This window comes from Microdochium trichocladiopsis (assembly GCF_020744255.1).
Source record: "Microdochium trichocladiopsis strain MPI-CAGE-CH-0230 chromosome Unknown B0I36scaffold_5, whole genome shotgun sequence".
NCBI lineage: Eukaryota > Fungi > Ascomycota > Sordariomycetes > Xylariales > Microdochiaceae > Microdochium > Microdochium trichocladiopsis.
In genome coordinates this window covers 2,031,369-2,049,132 of record NW_025763548.1, presented here as the reverse complement: position 1 = coordinate 2,049,132, position 17,764 = coordinate 2,031,369, and the positions used below count along the sequence as shown (strand labels likewise).

General features: G+C 56.7%; 6 protein-coding genes across 6 annotated transcripts; 4 read left to right on the top strand and 2 right to left on the bottom strand.

Annotated features, from left to right (window-relative positions):
* Nucleotides 1-874: 874 nt before the first annotated feature.
* Nucleotides 875-3,013, top strand: B0I36DRAFT_323398 (uncharacterized protein). Its single transcript, XM_046153967.1, has 5 exons — nucleotides 875-1,055; nucleotides 1,202-1,414; nucleotides 1,648-1,936; nucleotides 2,001-2,249; nucleotides 2,335-3,013. Exons 2-5 carry the CDS (start codon nucleotides 1,212-1,214, stop codon nucleotides 2,662-2,664), a joined length of 1,071 nt encoding a protein of 356 aa, XP_046012877.1. The 5' UTR covers nucleotides 875-1,055; nucleotides 1,202-1,211; the 3' UTR covers nucleotides 2,665-3,013.
* On the bottom strand, nucleotides 3,014-5,247 carry B0I36DRAFT_323392 (branched-chain alpha-ketoacid dehydrogenase). Its single transcript, XM_046153966.1, has 2 exons — nucleotides 4,692-5,247; nucleotides 3,014-4,605 (listed from the first exon to the last, which is right to left on the bottom strand). Exons 1-2 carry the CDS (start codon nucleotides 4,931-4,933, stop codon nucleotides 3,426-3,428), a joined length of 1,422 nt encoding a protein of 473 aa, XP_046012876.1. The 5' UTR covers nucleotides 4,934-5,247; the 3' UTR covers nucleotides 3,014-3,425.
* A 769-nt stretch (nucleotides 5,248-6,016) lies between these two features.
* Nucleotides 6,017-6,727, bottom strand: B0I36DRAFT_323389 (uncharacterized protein). The gene is made up of 3 exons (XM_046153965.1): nucleotides 6,528-6,727; nucleotides 6,326-6,435; nucleotides 6,017-6,247 (listed from the first exon to the last, which is right to left on the bottom strand). Exons 1-3 carry the CDS (start codon nucleotides 6,648-6,650, stop codon nucleotides 6,157-6,159), a joined length of 324 nt encoding a protein of 107 aa, XP_046012875.1. The 5' UTR covers nucleotides 6,651-6,727; the 3' UTR covers nucleotides 6,017-6,156.
* Nucleotides 6,728-7,396: 669 nt separating this feature from the next.
* B0I36DRAFT_384025 (uncharacterized protein) lies at nucleotides 7,397-11,340 on the top strand. Its single transcript, XM_046160981.1, has 3 exons — nucleotides 7,397-7,548; nucleotides 7,618-7,688; nucleotides 7,760-11,340. The coding sequence occupies exons 1-3, from the start codon at nucleotides 7,479-7,481 to the stop codon at nucleotides 11,081-11,083; spliced, it is 3,465 nt and encodes a 1,154-aa protein (XP_046012874.1). The 5' UTR covers nucleotides 7,397-7,478; the 3' UTR covers nucleotides 11,084-11,340.
* Nucleotides 11,341-13,998: 2,658 nt separating this feature from the next.
* Nucleotides 13,999-14,530, top strand: B0I36DRAFT_323383 (uncharacterized protein). The gene has a single exon (XM_046153964.1). It carries the CDS (start codon nucleotides 14,019-14,021, stop codon nucleotides 14,268-14,270), a length of 252 nt encoding a protein of 83 aa, XP_046012873.1. The 5' UTR covers nucleotides 13,999-14,018; the 3' UTR covers nucleotides 14,271-14,530.
* A 1,703-nt stretch (nucleotides 14,531-16,233) lies between these two features.
* Nucleotides 16,234-17,427, top strand: B0I36DRAFT_362922 (uncharacterized protein; the record flags this gene model as incomplete). The annotated part of the gene is made up of 2 exons (XM_046158730.1): nucleotides 16,234-16,287; nucleotides 16,342-17,427. 2 exons carry the CDS (start codon nucleotides 16,234-16,236, stop codon nucleotides 17,425-17,427), a joined length of 1,140 nt encoding a protein of 379 aa, XP_046012872.1.
* Nucleotides 17,428-17,764: the final 337 nt, after the last annotated feature.

Here is a 17,764-nt window from a genome sequence, read left to right as displayed (position 1 = left end):
TTCGTTTAGCGGATACTGTTGGCTGCATTTCAGTCCAGTATAGCACGCTGTTGCTTGCCATTGCATGCCAACTCAAACAATCATTTCTAGAACGGTTCATCCGTGTTGCTACCGTGTAGGAACGGAGGGCCGGCCGCGAGAATGGTGCTCGCCCGTAGCTGTGTTGGTGACCATCAAAAGTGGACATTGAGATGGTCTCAGACCCGATGCTTGTGTTTCTGCAGCAAGCACTCTCAGTTCCATGAAACTCTGGTAGACTTTCGGAACCGCTCGCTGCGCATCAAGTGAAGCATGAGCGTGTATTCTGATGTCTGGGGTGCATCTCGAATCTGGCCCGAGGTCATCTTGGACAACAGATTCGGTCGGCTGGGTACAGAGGCTGACTATTGTGCCTTTCTGTCCTTTGAACATTTGGTTACATTCGTCCATTGTAGGTACTTTTACGTACTTTAGGTACTTCGCCATGCTGCTAGCCACGGACCTGCCAAGACGTAGTACACGACAAATAAATGGAACCAGCTTGGCCAGCACATGCTGCCGGACCAAGAGGCTACCCCTAATTGTGTCTGCCCATACCTGCGGAGATTTCGACACTGGAGATGTACGAAGCTGGCCCACGGCATTGACTACAGCGGTGTCAATGGTGCCTGGATTGGGGGGCCACTGGCCGTTCACGTCAGGGGGCCTCGCACCTTCCACGCCTGCCTATTGGCTCAAAGTGGCAGGCGCCCTCCTTCCCAAACGCCCCGCCGTGGGTGCAGAGCGCCAGAAATGCCAGGAGCACACCCTGCACTGTCGACCGCCTGGAAGCAGCACCCTTATTAAAAATTCTGGCCCGCCGCAGCGTCGACGGCCTTCTTGCTCCCTTTCTCCTCCCACACCTCTCAGAAACCCACACCGACTCAAGCTGCTTGTGTCAAAGACAACGTCCTCCACCTTCAAGTTCCTCCATCGTCTCTAGGGCACGTAGCCACCCTGTTCCCTCCCCCGATTTGTTCAGGTGTTCAACCTCTGTGATCCTCCAAACCGACCGTCCTCCTCAACGTCAATCATCTGTATGTTTGTCTACTCTTCCACCCCTCGCCCACTCTCTCCTACCTGCATACTAGTCATCAATACTTGGTGCACCTCTCCACGCCCCTCTCCCCTTAGTACATCATCGAGGTCTCCACTAATCTCCCGCCACGCCTTCAACCACCAGACAATTCAAAATGGCCGCCGCAGTCAAGGAAGCCGCTGAGACCGTCGTCGACAATGTCACCACCGCCCTGAGCAATACCTCTCTCACCGGCAAGGACGAGAACAAAGATGCCGTCCACGCCAGTGCCGCCGAGGGTCGCCGCCTGTACATCGGCAACCTCGCATACGCGACAACCGAGGGGGAGCTGAAAGAGTTCTTCAAGAGCTACCTTGTGTGAGTTTTGCCGACCCTTTGTGTGGACTGTCTTTGCAGGTGTTCACGGGCTGCCGCTGGTCGCGTCAGAGGTTTTCCTCGATCATGGGTCCCGCACCATGCACTCTATTCGCGCCGGCGTCTCGCAGTGTTATTCTCGCCACCGGGCTGCGAGGACGTCCGCCGCTGCACTCACATGTCACCAGTCAGGATCCCGTCGCTACTGTATCATGCTAACCTTCATCTCTGACCAGTGAGTCGGTTTCTATTCCCAAGAACCCCCGTACCGACCGCCCTGTAGGCTACGCCTTTGTCGACCTCTCGACCCCCTCCGAAGCTGAGCGTGCCATCGCCGAGCTGTCAGGCAAGGAGATCCTTGAGCGCAAGGTCTCTGTCCAGCTTGCGCGCACACCTCAGCCCGCTGGCGAGAAGCCGGAGGGTACTCAGACCGACGATGCCAATGGTGATCGTGCTCGTGGCGCCGGCCGTGGCCGGGGCCGTGGTGCTCGTGGCCGTGCCGCTCGCGGAGGCCGCACCCGAGCTGTATGTTGTGACCCAATCCTATCCTCGGAACTTGCCGAACGAATACTGACAGGCGGTACTCTAGGATGGAAAGGAGGACGCCCCTGCTACTGAGGAGGCTACTGCTGCGGAGGAGACCCCTGCCGCAGATGCTGAGGTTCAACAGCCTTTGAAGGACATTACCAACGAGAACACGACTGACCAAGCTGAATCTACAAAGGCCAAGAAGGACGCCCGTCCTGCCAAGCGTGAGCGTGGACCGCCCGCTGATGGCATTCCCTCCAAGAACAAGGTCATGGTCGCCAACCTTCCTTACGACCTTACCGAGGAGAAGGTATGTTACACTGAACCCATCTGAGTGCTCGTTCCTGTGACGCCGTTTCTGTTACGCGATACTGACCATGATTTCCGGAATCCAGCTCAAGGAGCTCTTCAAGGACTTCGAGCCCTCCTCGGCCAAGATTGCTCTCCGCCCCATCCCCCGCTTCATGATCAAGAAGCTGCAGGCCCGTGGTGAGGCTCGCAAGGGACGTGGCTTTGGCTTCGTCACTCTTGCTTCTGAGGAGCTCCAGCAGAAGGCTGTGGCCGAGATGAACGGCAAGGAGATTGAAGGCCGGGAGATCGCTGTCAAGGTCGCTATCGATAGCCCCGACAAGACCGATGAGGAGGCCAACATCCCTGCTGACGCCGCTGCTGGCGAGGAGGAGAAGGAGACCGCCGCTCCTGCTGCCACTACTGCTACTGCCTAAGCGCAAAATGCAGTTTGACCGAGGCCCGACCGATTTCGAGATCTACATACCTTTTGACGAGCCTGCAGCATCTCCCCCGAGGTGTGTTGATTTTGGCAGAAGTTTTGGGGACAATTTCACGCAGATGGCCGAGGTCAGGACAGCACCGAAGATAAGACCAGAAATCAATTTTGGCGAAAAGAAGCAAGGCAAGGCCGGAAGATGGTAGCAGTATCAGTGTGCTCTTGACCTACATGCAATCTCGCACCGAGAATGCTCATGTCACGAGATGCGTAATATGGCGCTACTGAGATTTTGGCAGACACGTTCTTTCGAAAAATTGACACTTCAGGAATGAACTTGACGAAATTGCATTCTTCGCAGCTCCCGTAACCTTGAGTGATTTGGTCGTGCTCCCATGACCCTGCAAGCCGTGCCCGAATCGTCATGCTAGACGCAATCCGAGCTCATTCTCGGGCTGTGCGCATTACACAGTGTGCTGCTTGGTAGGACAGCAAAGCCAATAGCAACCTTAGTGTTAACGACGCCTGCTCTTGGCATCTGCAGATTCGACACGTATGGCTGTAACTGCAGTCGACCTGATGCAAGCAAGCCCCATTGACTCATTTTTAACATTCGAAAACCGCGTACCTACCTGATGGAAAGACACAGTGCAACATACAATCATGACCCAAACTCCGGCATAAACTCTCGCGCCATTCCCGTTTTCTTTCTTCTTTCTTTCATTGAAAATAAAGAGCAGGATGTGAACCAAGACAGCTTCATCTTATACTCCCGACACCCTTGAGCCGGAGATATACGTCGGCGCCCCAGCCATACAGGCTTTGCATGCCGATGCCGCCGCCAAAGTACTCTGCGTAGGCTCTGCTCAGGGGCAATCCGTAGCCCAGCCCGGCGATGGAGCTGCCGCCGCCGCTCGCTGCGGATATCACCGACAGGGCGTCCTGGGTGCCGTAGCTGATGCCGGGGATCTCGTCCTCCTCGCTGAAAGTGGTGAAGCTGTAGCTCCAGATGTTGGGCAGGACCTCGGGGCTCACGCCGCCGCCCCGGTCGCGGATGCGGATCGTCACGCCCGGCGCGTTGTCATCGAGCGGGGAGATGTCTTCTGACCGGAAGGCGCCCCTGTCCGTCTCGGAAGGCGGGAGGGTCACTTTCCCCGTGGCGGAGCCGGAGGCGTCGCTGCCGTCGCCGTTGCCGTCTTCGGTGTCGGCGGGCTCCGGGGCGATGGTGATGACTATGGGCTCCTTGCTGTGCCTGCTCTCGACCGTGGCGCGGAAGGCGTTCTTGAGCAGCTCGGTGACAATGTACTCGAGGTGCATGGGCACAAAGGCGAAAGTGGTGTTTGGCTCGCCGTCGATGATCCACTTGGGCCGCACGCCGTACTTGAGCTCGCAGATCTCGGCGACGAACTGGGCGCACGACTCGACGACCTGCGCGGGGCAGAGCGCCGTGTCGATGACACCGACATAGCTCGGGTGCTCTGGGCACGGGGTCGGGCTGGCAGAGGGGTCAAAGTGCGGCACGCTGCTGTAGTGCAGGGCAATGTGCTGCTCCGCGATGAGCCGGGTGCCGATCCGGGTGCGGAGGTGGGTGTCGAGGAAGCGGGTGACTTCTGTGGGGGAGATGTAGCGGCGGCACTCGAGAAAGCCTTTTGCGAGGATGGGGATGGTGTCCTGGTGGGTGGCGACAAGGTCCGCGAGGACCGAGGTGAAACGAATCTCGTCGTCGAGGTTCGAGATTGTGTGGTGCTGCCAGGGGAGCAGCGTGGAGAGGGAGTGAAGGTAGTTGTTGTAGATGCGGCTGATATTTGGGTTGGAGACGACGATGAAGGGCAAGTTGCGCAGGGCCTGTATGCGGTGGGCGAGGCGGATCGGGAGAAGGGAAAGAGTAAAGTTGGCAGAGGAGAAGAGAGCCTCGGACGAGAGGGGTGGACGACCGTGCCTGTCGTGCAAATCGCCGATGTTAGCTTGAGCTCTGGAAGACACGACGAGCGTGGGCCACACCGCAGGGGGCAGGACGAGATGTACTTGACTAAGTCTGCCAGGCTGAGAGCGTGCTGACGCTTGCTGGTGAGGTTGGCAATCTCCTCGTCCGTGACGGCTGCGGTGGTGGGAGGATGTGACCACTCGTGGGCAGAGGGCGACGTGCCGGTGGCGTGGGAGGTGGCCATGAAGCGGCGAGGCCACTGGCGGAAGAAGCTGGAGCCATGCGGATGGAAAAGGCCCCTGGGCAGGGCCAGGCACCTCAATGGGGAACTTGGGCCCCTCATGACGGCATGTTGTGATTTAGCAGACACGAGTGGGCGCTGGCGAAGGGGACTGCGGGAGTTGTGGAAAAGAATATCAAGACGGATGATCCGTAGTTGGCATGTGAGCGAGCCTGGGGTTTTGGAGGATGTCAGTGTCAGACCGATGGCCGGAGGGTCAGGGAGCGGTCTCTGGTGGGTCGACCCTGGCGGAATCGAGTCAGAGGGTGGAAGCTTCAAGTACCTGGGCCGGGCTGGGAGGATGCAAGAGGATGACGATCCTCAGAACGTTCGCTCGTCCATATCGCACAATGAAGAAGCAAAGCAGACGATCCAACTGTCGGTGACGGATTTTTACTCAGCAATGGTCGGCCACGGCGGCAGAGACATGCAGGCCAGGGGCCTGGCATACCACTGCCGTTGCACCAGGTTGCAGCACATGCCAGTCACGCGCCCCTCCGCCCGCAGATGTGCTTGTATACTTCCCCGGCGGCGGAAGCGATCCGGGCCTACCTAGCCCTGGACGGCGGCCTGCGGAGATGTGAACCGCACTCTAGCGATAAGTGCCGGTGAGGATGAGGACCATACTAGATAGAATGCCGTCAATTTACCTCGGGAGCTTTGTGTGGGCGTACTCAGCGCGTAGTGCCCAAGCAACACCTATGTTCTGCACTAAGTACAAGCTTTATTCATTGGGGTTGTTGCCGAACCTGGCTGACAACAGACGATGGCTTCAGAGTATACCCTGCCAGTCACGCAGCTCATGACGGCATCGTGCAGCGACAGCTCGTCGGTGAAGACTCGTGAGGCATCACCATAAATTTGAGCTGCTGCCGTGGACTGTGTGGCACTTGCCCTCCCAGGTTTGTTTGCATAAAAGAAGTCTGATAGACCTTGCACAATCTCGTGGGCTGGTGTTGATGCATGCTCAAGTGTGCGTGTGCATGTGCTCCAAAGAGCGCCTGGAGCCAAGTGCGTGCCACTGACTGACGGCACGTCATGCCCCGCACTGGGCGCGCAGACACGCCTCTCGCACCAGCGGGGTATTCAAGCGCCAGGCATCACTGTGATCACGGTCTTGTCCTGACAACAGAAACACTTGCAGTATTTGTTTTGGATAATATGAGAGCACGCTCTCCGCTCAAATTGTATTATGGCTGTCTTTCAAGTATGCAGAGGTGCCGTCTAGAAATGCCGTGATGCTCTGGAACGCAGGAGGTCCTGTCACGGGCCGACGTTGTGTTACACTACTGCGTGCGAACCTCCTGGTCGGCCTCGACGTGTTTAACATGCTCGTGTGAATCCATCGCGTGGACGGTGCCTTCGGGGAAGGAAACACTACAGGTTTCGGAGGTCCTCATGTTAGCAACCAAGATCGGTGGATTCGTGGGGTGCCAGGACGGCGGAAATACATACGAGAAGCCCTTGATCAGCTTGTACTCGTGGCCGATCTGCCCACCTTGGTCCTTGGCCGCTTGCTTGGTGGCCTCGACCTGCTCCGGACTCGCGTCCTCCTTGCAAGTAATCTGTGGTGGTAACGGACGATGCCTGTCAGAAACCAAAGGCCAGGGTGTGTCGGACAGCAGCTGTCTGGTGGCTTTGAGGGGCTCGAACTCACGATGTAGGTAGGCATTTTGAGTGCTGATGCTGTGGTGAAGGGCAGTGAAGGTCTGGGCCTGAAAGTGTGTTTGAGTGGATGTGAGGAACAGAGACGTCGAGTCCAGGTCGACAAGGGCCTCATGTGGATTTAAGTATCATCGGATACCAAAGACTGAGACGCGACAAGTCACAAGCAGGTTGTGGTGCAGTGGTGGCCGCCCTCATGCAGGACCATTGATTGGGCTGCCGGAGGCCGCTGACTCGGAATGGGGAGGAGGGGAGGCAGCAGTGACAAGCCGCCCGCATACGTCATGTCATGCTGGCTGCACATGTCTCACGGGCGAGTTCTCTGGCCGTCCTATTAGCGCGTCCGCGCTCTCGGAGTCCAAAACCAAGAGGGTGGAGAAACTGCGCGGAGGACATGCCCAAGCTATTCCGATCGTGCCACTCGATTACTTGCCAGTACGCAACCCGTTTCCTGAACCCCGCTGAGATGCACGCGGAAAGCCACAGTGCCTCGGTGGTTGGACAGAGCTACCAGGACAAGCCCTGGACTCACGACGCGCCTTTACCTACAACAAATTCTGACTCGGCTACATGGTGAGGTCCGCAGGTCGAAACCTGTGACACGGAGTTCAAAAGATCTCACTCATTAGAACTCATCACTTCAACCTCTACAGTGTCCCTTGTCCTGTACGATAGTGGTTGAGCAACAGAGAAAGACCCCTCTGCATAGCTCAGCCAGTCAGGGGTGTGCAGGCGGGACATTCAGCTAGGGCTCCACATAGGCCCGCTGTGGATATCGATCACCCGAAGGCTATCGATAAGTCCCTGGCCCTGAACTTTTTTTTGGCCCGTCCTTCTTGTCGCGACCACCAGGATGCACGACGCAAGGCCGTCTCACGCCCAGCGTCTCCAACATCGCTTGTGACAGTGTTGCTCTGCTCGAGGACATTGCACCGACGCAACCATGTCGGACCAGCAGCACAAGCCGCACCGTAAGGGCAAGGAGAAGAAGGAAAAGTCCAAACACTCTGGAGGTACGCTCGCCTGCAGCCAAGACACGTTTGCGACTCTACGACGACTGTTGACTAACTCTGGCCACACAGAGAAAAACCCAAAGGCGTTTGCTTTTTCAAACCCTGGCAAGCTTCAAAGGGCTGCTGCAAGATCTGGTGATGTAAGATTTCCTTGCCAGAAGATCCCTTCGTGCCGACAACTCCGTACTGACCCTCCTTCTTCGTCTACCAGATCAAGGAAAAACGTCTGCACGTCCCTCTCGTCGACCGCCTTCCCGATGAACCGCCGCCGAGGCTCGTCACCATTGTTGGTCCCCCTGGTGTTGGCAAGACTACACTGCTGAAGTCGCTAGTCCGTCGCTATGCCAAAGAAACGCTTTCCGAACCGCAGGGGCCCATCACCGTGGTCACCTCCAAGAAGCAGCGCTTGACGTTCCTCGAGTGCCCGAACGAGCTCGAGGCCATGGTCGACATTGCCAAGGTCGCCGATATTGTCCTTCTCATGATCGACGGCAACTACGGGTTCGAGATGGAGACAATGGAGTTCCTCAACATCCTTGCGGCCACTGGCATGCCGGGCAACGTCTTCGGTGTCCTTACACACCTTGATCTCTTCAGAAAGCCACAGGCCCTCAGGGATGCAAAGAAGAGGCTGAAGCACAGACTCTGGAGCGAACTTTACCAGGGTGCCCATCTCTTTTACCTGTCGGGTGTGATCAACGGCCGTTATCCTGATCGCGAAATCCACAACTTGTCCCGGTTCCTGTCCGTCATGAAAAATCCGCGCCCCTTGATCTGGAGGAACTCTCACCCGTACACGGTCATCGACAGCTTCCGCGACATTACCCATCCGACAAAGATTGAGGAGGACGAGAAATGCGACCGCTCTATCGTCCTGTCCGGCTATCTGCGCGGCACAAACTTTTCGGCCGAGAACCAGCGCGTTCACATTCCTGGCGTGGGAGACTTTGCCGTATCCAGTATCGAGGCTCTTCCAGACCCTTGTCCGACACCAGCCATGGAGGCTGCCATTGCCAAGGCCACGGGCAAGTCTAACCGGCGCAGGCTTGACGAGAAGGAGAAGAAGCTCCACGCCCCAATGTCCGATCGCAGCGGTCTGAAGATTGACGGCGACGCCATCTGGATTACCCGAGAGAAGGGCTTCACGTTCAACAAGGACGGCGAGGAGGACGTCGAGCGAGGAGAAGGCGAAGAGATGATCATTGGTCTCCAGGCCGAACGACGTCTGCTGGGACAAACAGACGATGGCGTGCAGCTGTTCCGTGGTGGCGAGAAGATCTCCAAGGTTGCAGAGGAAGACGACACTGGAAGGAAACACCAGCGGACACCTCGCTTTGCCGATCGTGACGGTACCGAAGCTGAGCCGCTTGACGATGAGGGCTTCGGCAGTGGAGAGGAGGACGATGCCTTCAACTCTGATGATGAGGTGCCAGAGTTCAACGAGAAGAAACTTGGCAAGATGTTCCAAAAGGACAACAAAGACGACGGCGAGGACGAGTTGGCGTTTGCTGACAGTGACTCGGATCTTGGCTCGTTATCCGGCGACGAGGATAATGACTCAGATGACTCAGATGATGAGGACTTGATGGACGACGACGAGATCGCAGCTCTGAAGTGGAAAGAAAACTTGTCTGCCAGAGCACAGGAGCTTCACGGTAGCAGGCCTTCGTACCGGACAGCTGACTTGGCCCGCCTCATGTACAATGAGTCAATCACGGCCGATGAAGTCCTCCGTAGGTGGAAGGGTGAGGTTGAGGCTGAGGCGGAAGAGGAGGATATTGAGGCCTCAGAGGACGAAGAGTTCTTCAAGAAGGCCGCTCATGAAAAGGAGGGTGCCTTGGCAGAGGACCGCGCTATTCCGGAGTACGACTATGAGGACCTGGCCGCGAAGTGGTCGTTGTCGGACAATATTGAGCAACTCCGGCAGCGCTTCACATCAGCCAACCTCAATGGCAAAGCGAGCGATGATGATGATGACGATGAGAGCGGCTTTGGGGACAGCGACGGCGGTGATGATGACGACGACGAAGGCGATGGCGCTTTTGAAGATCTGGAGACTGGCGAATCATTCAAGCCCGAGGCCGAGGTCAAGGCTGACACAGCAGAGGATATTGAAGCGGAACGCAAGAGGAACGCCAAGAGGAAGGAAGAGCTCAAGCTGCGCTTTGAAGAGGAGGATCGTGAGGGCTTCAACAACGACAAGGCTAATGCGCGGAGGGAAAATGGCGACGACGGAGAGTTTGGCGAGGACGATTGGTACGACGCGCAAAAGGCCATGATCCAGAAGCAGCTCGACATCAACAATGCCGAGTTTGAGGCCCTTGACGAGCGACAGAGAATTGCCGTCGAGGGTTTCAAGGCTGGCAAATACGCCAAGGTGGTCATTGAGGGTGTTCCAGCCGAGTTTGTCAATAACTTCCAGGCGCGGATGCCCATCGTCCTCGGCGGACTTTCACCCACGGAAGACAGATTCGGCTTTGTCCAGGTGCGCCTCAAGCGCCACAGATGGCACAAGAAGATTCTCAAGACCAATGATCCCCTCATCTTCTCGTTGGGCTGGAGGCGATTCCAGACGCTGCCCATCTACGCAATCTCTGACTCGCGGACGCGCAATCGCATGCTCAAGTACACGCCCGAGCATATGCACTGCTTCGCCACTTTCTACGGGCCCTTGATCGCCCCCAACACGGGCTTCACTTGCTTCAACTCCTTCTCTGGCGCCATACCAGGCTTCCGCGTGGCTGCTACAGGCACAGTCCTCTCGGTCGACGAGTCCACCGAGATTGTCAAGAAGCTCAAGCTCACTGGTGCGCCGTACAAGATCTTCAAGAACACGGCCTTCATAAAGGACATGTTCAACACCTCGCTCGAGATTGCCAAGTTCGAGGGCGCCTCGATCAAGACAGTCTCCGGCATCAGAGGTCAGATCAAGCGCGCCCTGGCCAAGCCCGAGGGCCACTTCCGCGCCACGTTTGAGGACAAGATCCTCATGAGCGACCTCGTCTTCCTGCGCGCCTGGTACCCGATCAAGCCGCACCGCTTCTACAACGTCGTGACCAACCTCCTTGGCGGCTGGAAGCCCATGCGCCTGACCGGCGAGGTCCGGCGCGACCAGGGCATCGCCACCCCGCAGGACAAGAACTCAAAGTACCGCACCGTGGAGCGCGCGACGCGGCACTTCAACCCGCTCAAGGTGCCCCGCGCGCTGGCCGCCGAGCTGCCGTACAAGTCGCAGATTGTGCAGGTGCGCCCGCAGAAGAAGAAGACGTACATGCAGAAGCGGGCGGTCGTGCTAGGCGGCGAGGAGCGCAAGGCGCGGGACCTTCTGCAGAAGCTCACGACGATTCGCAAGGATGCGCTCGAGAAGAGGCGCGCCAAGAAGGAGGAGAAACGTGCCGTGTTCCGCAAGAAGATGGCCGACCAGAACGAGAAGAAGGAGGCACGCGAGAAACGCGAGAAGCAGGAATACTGGCGCAAGGAGGGGAGGAAGAGGCAGGCTGCCGAGGAGGGCGGTGGTGGCAAGAGGAGGAGGTAGATGTGTATATATCTATAGTTGGCAGGCAGACAACCAAGCTGCGTATACGCACATAGAGCTGCATGATCCGGAGAATCGGGTACGCGCGAGTCACAATTTGGGTTTTTTTTTTTAATCTAGACATTCACATCAACCTGTCTCCAGGCTGTCCCGCGGACATGTCACCATCCACTGCCTGTCACTTCCGCGCGAACATCTGCATTGAGTGCAGAACTTTGCCACACGATGCTGGTGACAATGTTTCCGACATATAGTTGCTGGCAAGTCATGTGATGGTCAGGCTTGTCCTGTAGCCAAAGCTCAGATTCCTTCTGATTCCAAAATATTCTTTTTCATTTTTTATTTTTTATCCACTTCTTATCCCGAAGATTTGCGACACCACGGGACAACCATTCAAACTCAATCTATACACCACATATCGAGCCATGCCGTAAATGGTGGGAAAGGAGAGGATTACAGAATCCATGATATGAAAGGAATATAACAGCCTGGTTTTCCAAGTGGGTTGGACCCCCCCTGAAGTGTTCAAAGCACGACGCAATAATGAACGACCATGCTTTCAGCCATCCTTCTTCGGGTCGTTAGGTAGACAGGCAAGCGATGCGCACCACTCAAGCCCAGGCTTAGAATATCTCGACCGGAACGGTCCGTTCACCTGGTGAGTAGATGACCGGGAAGCACACCGAAGCCTAAAACCCAACTCAGACGTATCGAGGGTGTCTGCATCGTTCCGGGCGCTCTTCAGCCACGCCAAAAAGGATACTCCGCACAAATCTGCATAGGGCAAGTTTCGGTGCTCAATGGCTCTTTGGAGGCTGGAAGGCTAGGCTTGTGTCCAAAGTTCGATTTGCTTGCCAAAATGTGTCGTGGAAACACTTGCGGGGACCCCCTAGGGAAGCAGTTGCAAATGATAAAAAACTCGCTTGAGTCTGCCGAAACACGGCGCAGATATCTGCGGCAATGAGCGCGTAGAAGCACTTCGCATGCATCAATATTCGCTCAAGGGACAGGCAGGATGTCTTGTGGGTTTTGATAGCACTCGCTTTGACCGGACGGACTGGCCGGCGCCCAAACCAAATGTACGGTAAGCGATGATCAGGAGACTGCCACCCCCAATCGCTGGTATCCGCTCCAAGAGAGCCAGAAGAGTCATCGCACAGATAGCCTAATTGCTTCACACATGTCGGAGGCACACGCCTGTGGACTGGCTGCCGATCACCACGGTCGCCGGTGCAATGTCGCCATGGATGGTGAACCTGAGCATCTGCTTCAGGTATCACCAGTTTAGGAGTCAACCGAGCCAAGCCACACTCAGCACAATATCGACGAAACACACATGGCCGAGCGTGATCGACGTCGCTTGGTGTGACTATGGGCCCCCCCTCGATGGGCGCATTTCACGGGTGAGTTTGGTTAGCGCCGCCCGGTGTCCCTGAAGCGCAGTCAGTGGAGGGACCTCTTGGCGGCGGTAGCACGTCGGGAGAGCCACAGAGCTAAAGTACGCTAACAAACAAAGACGATGCGGAGCCTAGCGTGTTGCATGGCGCCCATTTAGTAGTGTTTGGCCAGGCAGAATTAGGAAAACCCTTCGAGAACAGACAATGGCCAAGACGAGTAGGCTCAACGGCTGTGTCAGGTTGGCCAACCTCGAACTGCCGCTCCCAAAGCGCGGCGGAACCGAGCTTCCGTAGGCACAATTTGCAATCTACATCAACTTTTACGTCTGGCACTGCGCCAGTCAGTAGCCTGGATACCCGCCCCCAGAGATGCAGGCCAGATTGTGTGTTCCTCTCCGTTGACTTCAGGCTCGTCCGAACGGAGTCCCAGTCGCCCACGATAGGGGTCGTTCTTGCGCGAACAGCAAATCTCCGAAAGCATCATAATTATCAAATGACTTGTATATGCGTGGGGGAACTGCCGACTCTCATCATGCCTATGCGAAGGCGGAGACGGTCATTTGCGAAGCATAGCCTCAAGCAATATGGGGCAACGGTACAAGATGCAGCTCGCTGTGACCATGAGTCAAACGACGACACCACCCCTGGTGCGATCCAAAGACCCGCTCAAGAGTTCTGGTTACCTCTGCACTCCTTGGCCTACCAATGACTGGAAAACTCCGTCTCGGTGGCCTATCATGACAGCCGAGCTTAGAGGCGCGACGTCGTCGGTATGTCGGCTGCTCTTGAGCTTTCAAGTGACCAGGGTGTAGAGACCCTGGCGGTAGGGTTTTCGGCTCTGCGACCAGCCCCCATCTAGCTGCGTACTTTTGTCGGTAGTATGTAAGCAGTTCCAATCATTCCGTGGCCGCTGCTCCGTGCTTGCCACGGGCTTAAGATGCAACACTGATAAGGTTAATCTGTTGCACTATTCGCAAAACATGTCTGAGGCCCGCGGGTCTTGATGCTGGTGGCAGGAGAAATCGCATTTGGCCTACAAGAGCTGTTTCCAGGCGACCACCTAATAGTGCCTAGCGTGGCGCGCAGGCCGTGCTCTTATTTGTGTTTCATAGGGGCAAAAGAATATTCTACCCAGAGTGCTCAGTGCCGCCCCGCATTGGTGGCGCTGAACGGCAGGAATACCGAGAACAGTCATGGATTCTCAGCCAGGAGTGTGGCGCCATCATGAGCAGAGTGACTGCTCTCAACACAAGGGCGTATTTTCGTGAGCACAACAGCGGGGCGAGCCAGCCATGCACCACCATTGGTGGTGGAGCGATTGCGGTGAACTCATCCACGGCTCGTAGAGGTCTTGGCAGCCGAGGAAACTTCGTATTCTGCTCCTGCCAGCGCACAAAGGCGCTCCGTGGTGCTCCAGCGGCTGCACGCAACGTGGAAGGACGGGGCGAGGCTAACTAAGTATGTATCGCTCAAGCACGGGGTAGCAGGGCCTGGCTCGGGTCGATCTTGTCCTCGCCATTCTGTTTTTTGCAGAAGCGATGCACCCATGGTTGCGCATGGCGAGACATGGGTGGCTGGCCGGCGTGATCCTCGTCCAGTGCCGGTGCACGGTTCGCCTCCCCGGGAATATATGGGTCCAAGTCTCTCGACCCGGCTCACGACTGGGCATCGTGGCGGCTTTGGCCCAGACACACCTGCCACAAAGTAGAGCTGGCCGGGATGCATTCGTGAGGTCGGAATCCAAAGTCCCTAAGGGTCGCACTGGGCCGAGTGAAATCTCCGGGTCGTAGCCGTGGGCCTTGGCAGAAGATTGTGGCAGCAATGCGATGAACCAATTTTCGGAGTGGGAGCGGTACAGCACATGCGAGCACTTCAAGACTGCTCGCATACGTGGGTTTTTGCGACAGGTTTCCTCGTAATGTGTGCCTCTGCCGTGCGCCTGAACGTGGGAGAGGCTTGTGCGGGCCAGAAAAAGCAGGGCTCTGAAAAAGCAAGCGCCGCCGACAACCTGATACGGTCACGGAGGATGCCCAGGCGAAGCGAACTTGTGACTTACGAGGCCAGCGATTGGTGGAGTGTTTCTTGCACTGGGAGCGGCGATCTTCGCGGCCCAGAGGAATCATGCAGCCGCCGTTCTGATGGCGAGTATTCGAGCCGAGTCTGATGTCCGAGGCTGGTTCTGGCCATGCTGGGTGCATATTCCGCGTGCTATGCGTTGCAACTTGCCAGCGATGGTCCTGCTGGCACGACGTCGTCGATAATGACGGGAGCTATGGATGGCCAGCAGGGATGCCGGTGGGTCGCGGGCGCTAGGGACGGGGGTGGGATGCTTCAGGCGAAGGGGCAGAAGGACCGTTGAAGGAGGCGACGGCAACCTAGCCGCTGCACGTTGGCGATGCCAAGAGCCTCGTGAAAACAGCCAGCAGGGCACGCCCTGCGTCGACGTCGGTGCGCAGCAGGGTTCTTTGCGACACTGCTCGCGGCTTGGCAGGCCGCCACGGCCATGATCCATGCCACGGTGCAGTGCTTGCTGCAGCTCTCTCAGGTGGGCGACCAGGGCCCTCCTTCGCATCCATGGGCGGCGTGGCATCCAGGCCGCGGGCAATGTCGTCGCTGTGTCGTGAGGATCCAGGTCTTGCGCGGGTGCTGAGGTGCAGACGGGCTCTTGGTGGTGTTGCAGGTCTGAGCAAGTCTTGCCCATGGCCGGTGGAGCGAGAGGCCTGGCCTGGCCAAGTCAGGCACTTACACGCACGAGGCTTTGGTCTCTGTTTGCCCCAATGCTCTTTCTTATTCGGTCTGCCTGCCACCGTAACCCTCGTTCTTGGTTTTGTTTCTTCCTCGCCCATTCGTTTCTCCTGGGAGAAAACCTGCTTGTTCCTTTCTTGGAGCCTGCCTCGTCATCAAAAAAGGATCCCTTGATCCCGTCCTTTCGTTCTTCGGCTGTGCGTGGTTCGTGGTCCAAAGCCTCCCTCCACCTCGCCCTCTCCCACTCGCTTCACTTGTTTGCTCCTGGTCGACAATCACGATCCATTAGCTTTTTTGGGCGTGCCGTTTTCTGGACATTTGCGTCTTGCTTGCCATACGACACTGGCTGCCAACACACTCTCGCAACTGGCTGGCACGCATCATTGTTTGCCTCCCGCAACACACATTCCGCAAGACATTTCTCCATCTCCTAGCAGAGCACTGGTGCACTGGTGCACTGAGTCCATTGTGACCTTGATAGGCGCCTGTTAATTCACCAGACGCATCCTCGGTGCTCCATCCCGAAGCGTCTAGCTACATCTTTCGGCTCTTCTTCCGCCTTGCAAGGACAAGCTGGTTCAAGCCGAGACAACCTCCCGAGCAATATCTTTGTAGCTTTGGTTACACCAACATCCGTTCTCAGTACTACTTTCCCACGTGCGGCTGGCAGAACTTCCTCGTGGTTTTCTTCCGGTATTGAAAGCCACGTGCAACATCAGGTGCAGCCGATACCTCGTATTGGGATCAGCAACCCAAGCAGTACCCTTCGCACTTGCGATCTAAGCACGCCGAATCTCTTCATATATCTGAGCTCAACTGCTCGTCACCGGCGGCTCTTTGTGGCTTCTTAACCCGAACCGTGTTCTGGGTGCCTGATCTGGCGCATTTCACGAAAACCATAGCCTCTTCGCACACGGCATTTTTCCGCTAGACCTGTCCACCAAGCACTTTCCACAGCTGTCGCGGGAGGCACTTGCTCGGCGATAAGAGCTTCAAATCATAGTCGAGATGGCGAATACCACCTTCTTCATCAGCTGGCAGCTCTGGCTCCAGCTCACCTTTGTAAGTCTGCAAGTTGAAGCTCATTAGATCTCCGACTGACGACAACCACTCCAGTGCTTGGGCTCGGCTATTTTCTTGGTCTTTCTGGCTGGTCTTGTCAAGCTTTTTTTCAAGAACAGGCTAGTGCGCAAGCATACAGTGCTCGACGAGGAGAAGAGGGCACGACAGTCGGAGATGCAGAGCACCGGCCTCCCTCTTCCCCGCAAATTCGACATTCCATTCGGCGTACGAGCTATTCAAAGTGGCGTAGAAGTCGACGGTATTTGGATCTCGCGGCCTAACACGCCTGCCGACTCTGATGGTCCCAGCAAGACTCACTCGATTCACACAGAGCCCAAAGGCAAGGAAAGGACACGCACAAGCCAGGCTACCCGACAGCCGACCAAGTCGTCTGTGGACCGCCCTGAGTCGGTACGCAGTAGCCCTCGCCTCAACTCTGCTTCTGGACAAGTGTCACCCACAGAGGTGCGAATGCCTTCGACTGGCGCTCCGGCAACATACAAGCCAAGACAGTCGACACGATCAGGATCGGGACGCGTGAGTGGTACCGAAGGCAAGGTGGAAGCGCTTGATGATCTCGAAGGGAGGCGTGCAGCGCTGCCGAAGCTGGACACCTACGTGCCATCCACATCAGCTGGACGTACTCCTCACATCAGCTCGTTGTATTCTCCGGCTCACGATCGCCGGGACTCCAGCTCCTCGGACGAGAACCCCGGAAAACAGTTCACCAGGCCGTCGAGGATACAAACCACTGACACCCCGTCACGGAAGCGTAGTCCCTTCGAGGACCCCGAATCGGCTTCCCCCACCATGGACTTCCTCGAGGATGGAGGCTATTTTGCTCCGAGTGCTATGGCGCAGCGCAACCCTTTTATCGCATCGACTTACGAGCCGAGTCCACGCCCCGACAGGCAGAACCCTCCTTCGCGGCAGCGCCGGTCCAATGATGCTACCGAATCTGCTCGTGGCAGACGCCCGTCACAATCGGGAAGCGTCCATGCCAACACACAATCTAGGAGGGTGAACGCGGGCTTCGAGGTCTTGCCCGCTGGTACCTTCAGTCGGACGAACAGCGACATGGATCTCGAGGCTCAAGCACCACGGGGATCTACCCGGTTGCAGAGGAAGACTCGAGATTAATTGTTCAGACGCTGCGTCTCCCCTGTATGATTGTGGAGACATGGGCTTACACCCGGGTTTTGACGAGGAAGGATAATAACACTCGGATACAACGCAGACGTAATTTCTATTTTGGCTACGTGCCTTCAGCATATGCGTGGCGTTTTTGCACATTAGCTTAGCCTGTTTTTCTTCTTCTATCCAAGCATCGAGCTTTGACGAGATTGCTGCCTCGTAGATCATGGCAGCCGAAAATGGTCACAACTACCACAAGCCTCCGCAGCTAGGCAATAAACATAATCATAAACTACTCAAGGTACTACACGTTCGGACAAAGAAGGTTATTCTTCGTGGTATG

What these genes read in the sequence shown, in the direction of transcription:
- B0I36DRAFT_323398 (XM_046153967.1), top strand. Translation starts at nt 1,212, where the DNA reads ATGGCCGCCGCAGTCAAGGAAGCCGCTGAGACCGTCGTCGACAATGTC. An exon ending in GCGGAGGCCGCACCCGAGCT is followed by an intron (nt 1,937 to 2,000) that starts GTATGTTGTGAC and finishes GCGGTACTCTAG; the next exon opens with GATGGAAAGGAGGACGCCCC. An exon ending in ACGACCTTACCGAGGAGAAG is followed by an intron (nt 2,250 to 2,334) that starts GTATGTTACACT and finishes TCCGGAATCCAG; the next exon opens with CTCAAGGAGCTCTTCAAGGA.
- B0I36DRAFT_323392 (XM_046153966.1), bottom strand. Translation starts at nt 4,933, where the DNA reads ATGAGGGGCCCAAGTTCCCCATTGAGGTGCCTGGCCCTGCCCAGGGGC. An exon ending in AGCCTGGCAGACTTAGTCAA is followed by an intron (nt 4,606 to 4,691) that starts GTACATCTCGTC and finishes TTTGCACGACAG; the next exon opens with GCACGGTCGTCCACCCCTCT.
- B0I36DRAFT_323389 (XM_046153965.1), bottom strand. Translation starts at nt 6,650, where the DNA reads ATGAGGCCCTTGTCGACCTGGACTCGACGTCTCTGTTCCTCACATCCA. An exon ending in TCAAAATGCCTACCTACATC is followed by an intron (nt 6,436 to 6,527) that starts GTGAGTTCGAGC and finishes TTACCACCACAG; the next exon opens with ATTACTTGCAAGGAGGACGC. An exon ending in AAGCTGATCAAGGGCTTCTC is followed by an intron (nt 6,248 to 6,325) that starts GTATGTATTTCC and finishes CGAAACCTGTAG; the next exon opens with TGTTTCCTTCCCCGAAGGCA.
- B0I36DRAFT_384025 (XM_046160981.1), top strand. Translation starts at nt 7,479, where the DNA reads ATGTCGGACCAGCAGCACAAGCCGCACCGTAAGGGCAAGGAGAAGAAG. An exon ending in AAAGTCCAAACACTCTGGAG is followed by an intron (nt 7,549 to 7,617) that starts GTACGCTCGCCT and finishes CTGGCCACACAG; the next exon opens with AGAAAAACCCAAAGGCGTTT. An exon ending in CTGCTGCAAGATCTGGTGAT is followed by an intron (nt 7,689 to 7,759) that starts GTAAGATTTCCT and finishes TTCGTCTACCAG; the next exon opens with ATCAAGGAAAAACGTCTGCA.
- B0I36DRAFT_323383 (XM_046153964.1), top strand. Translation starts at nt 14,019, where the DNA reads ATGCACCCATGGTTGCGCATGGCGAGACATGGGTGGCTGGCCGGCGTG.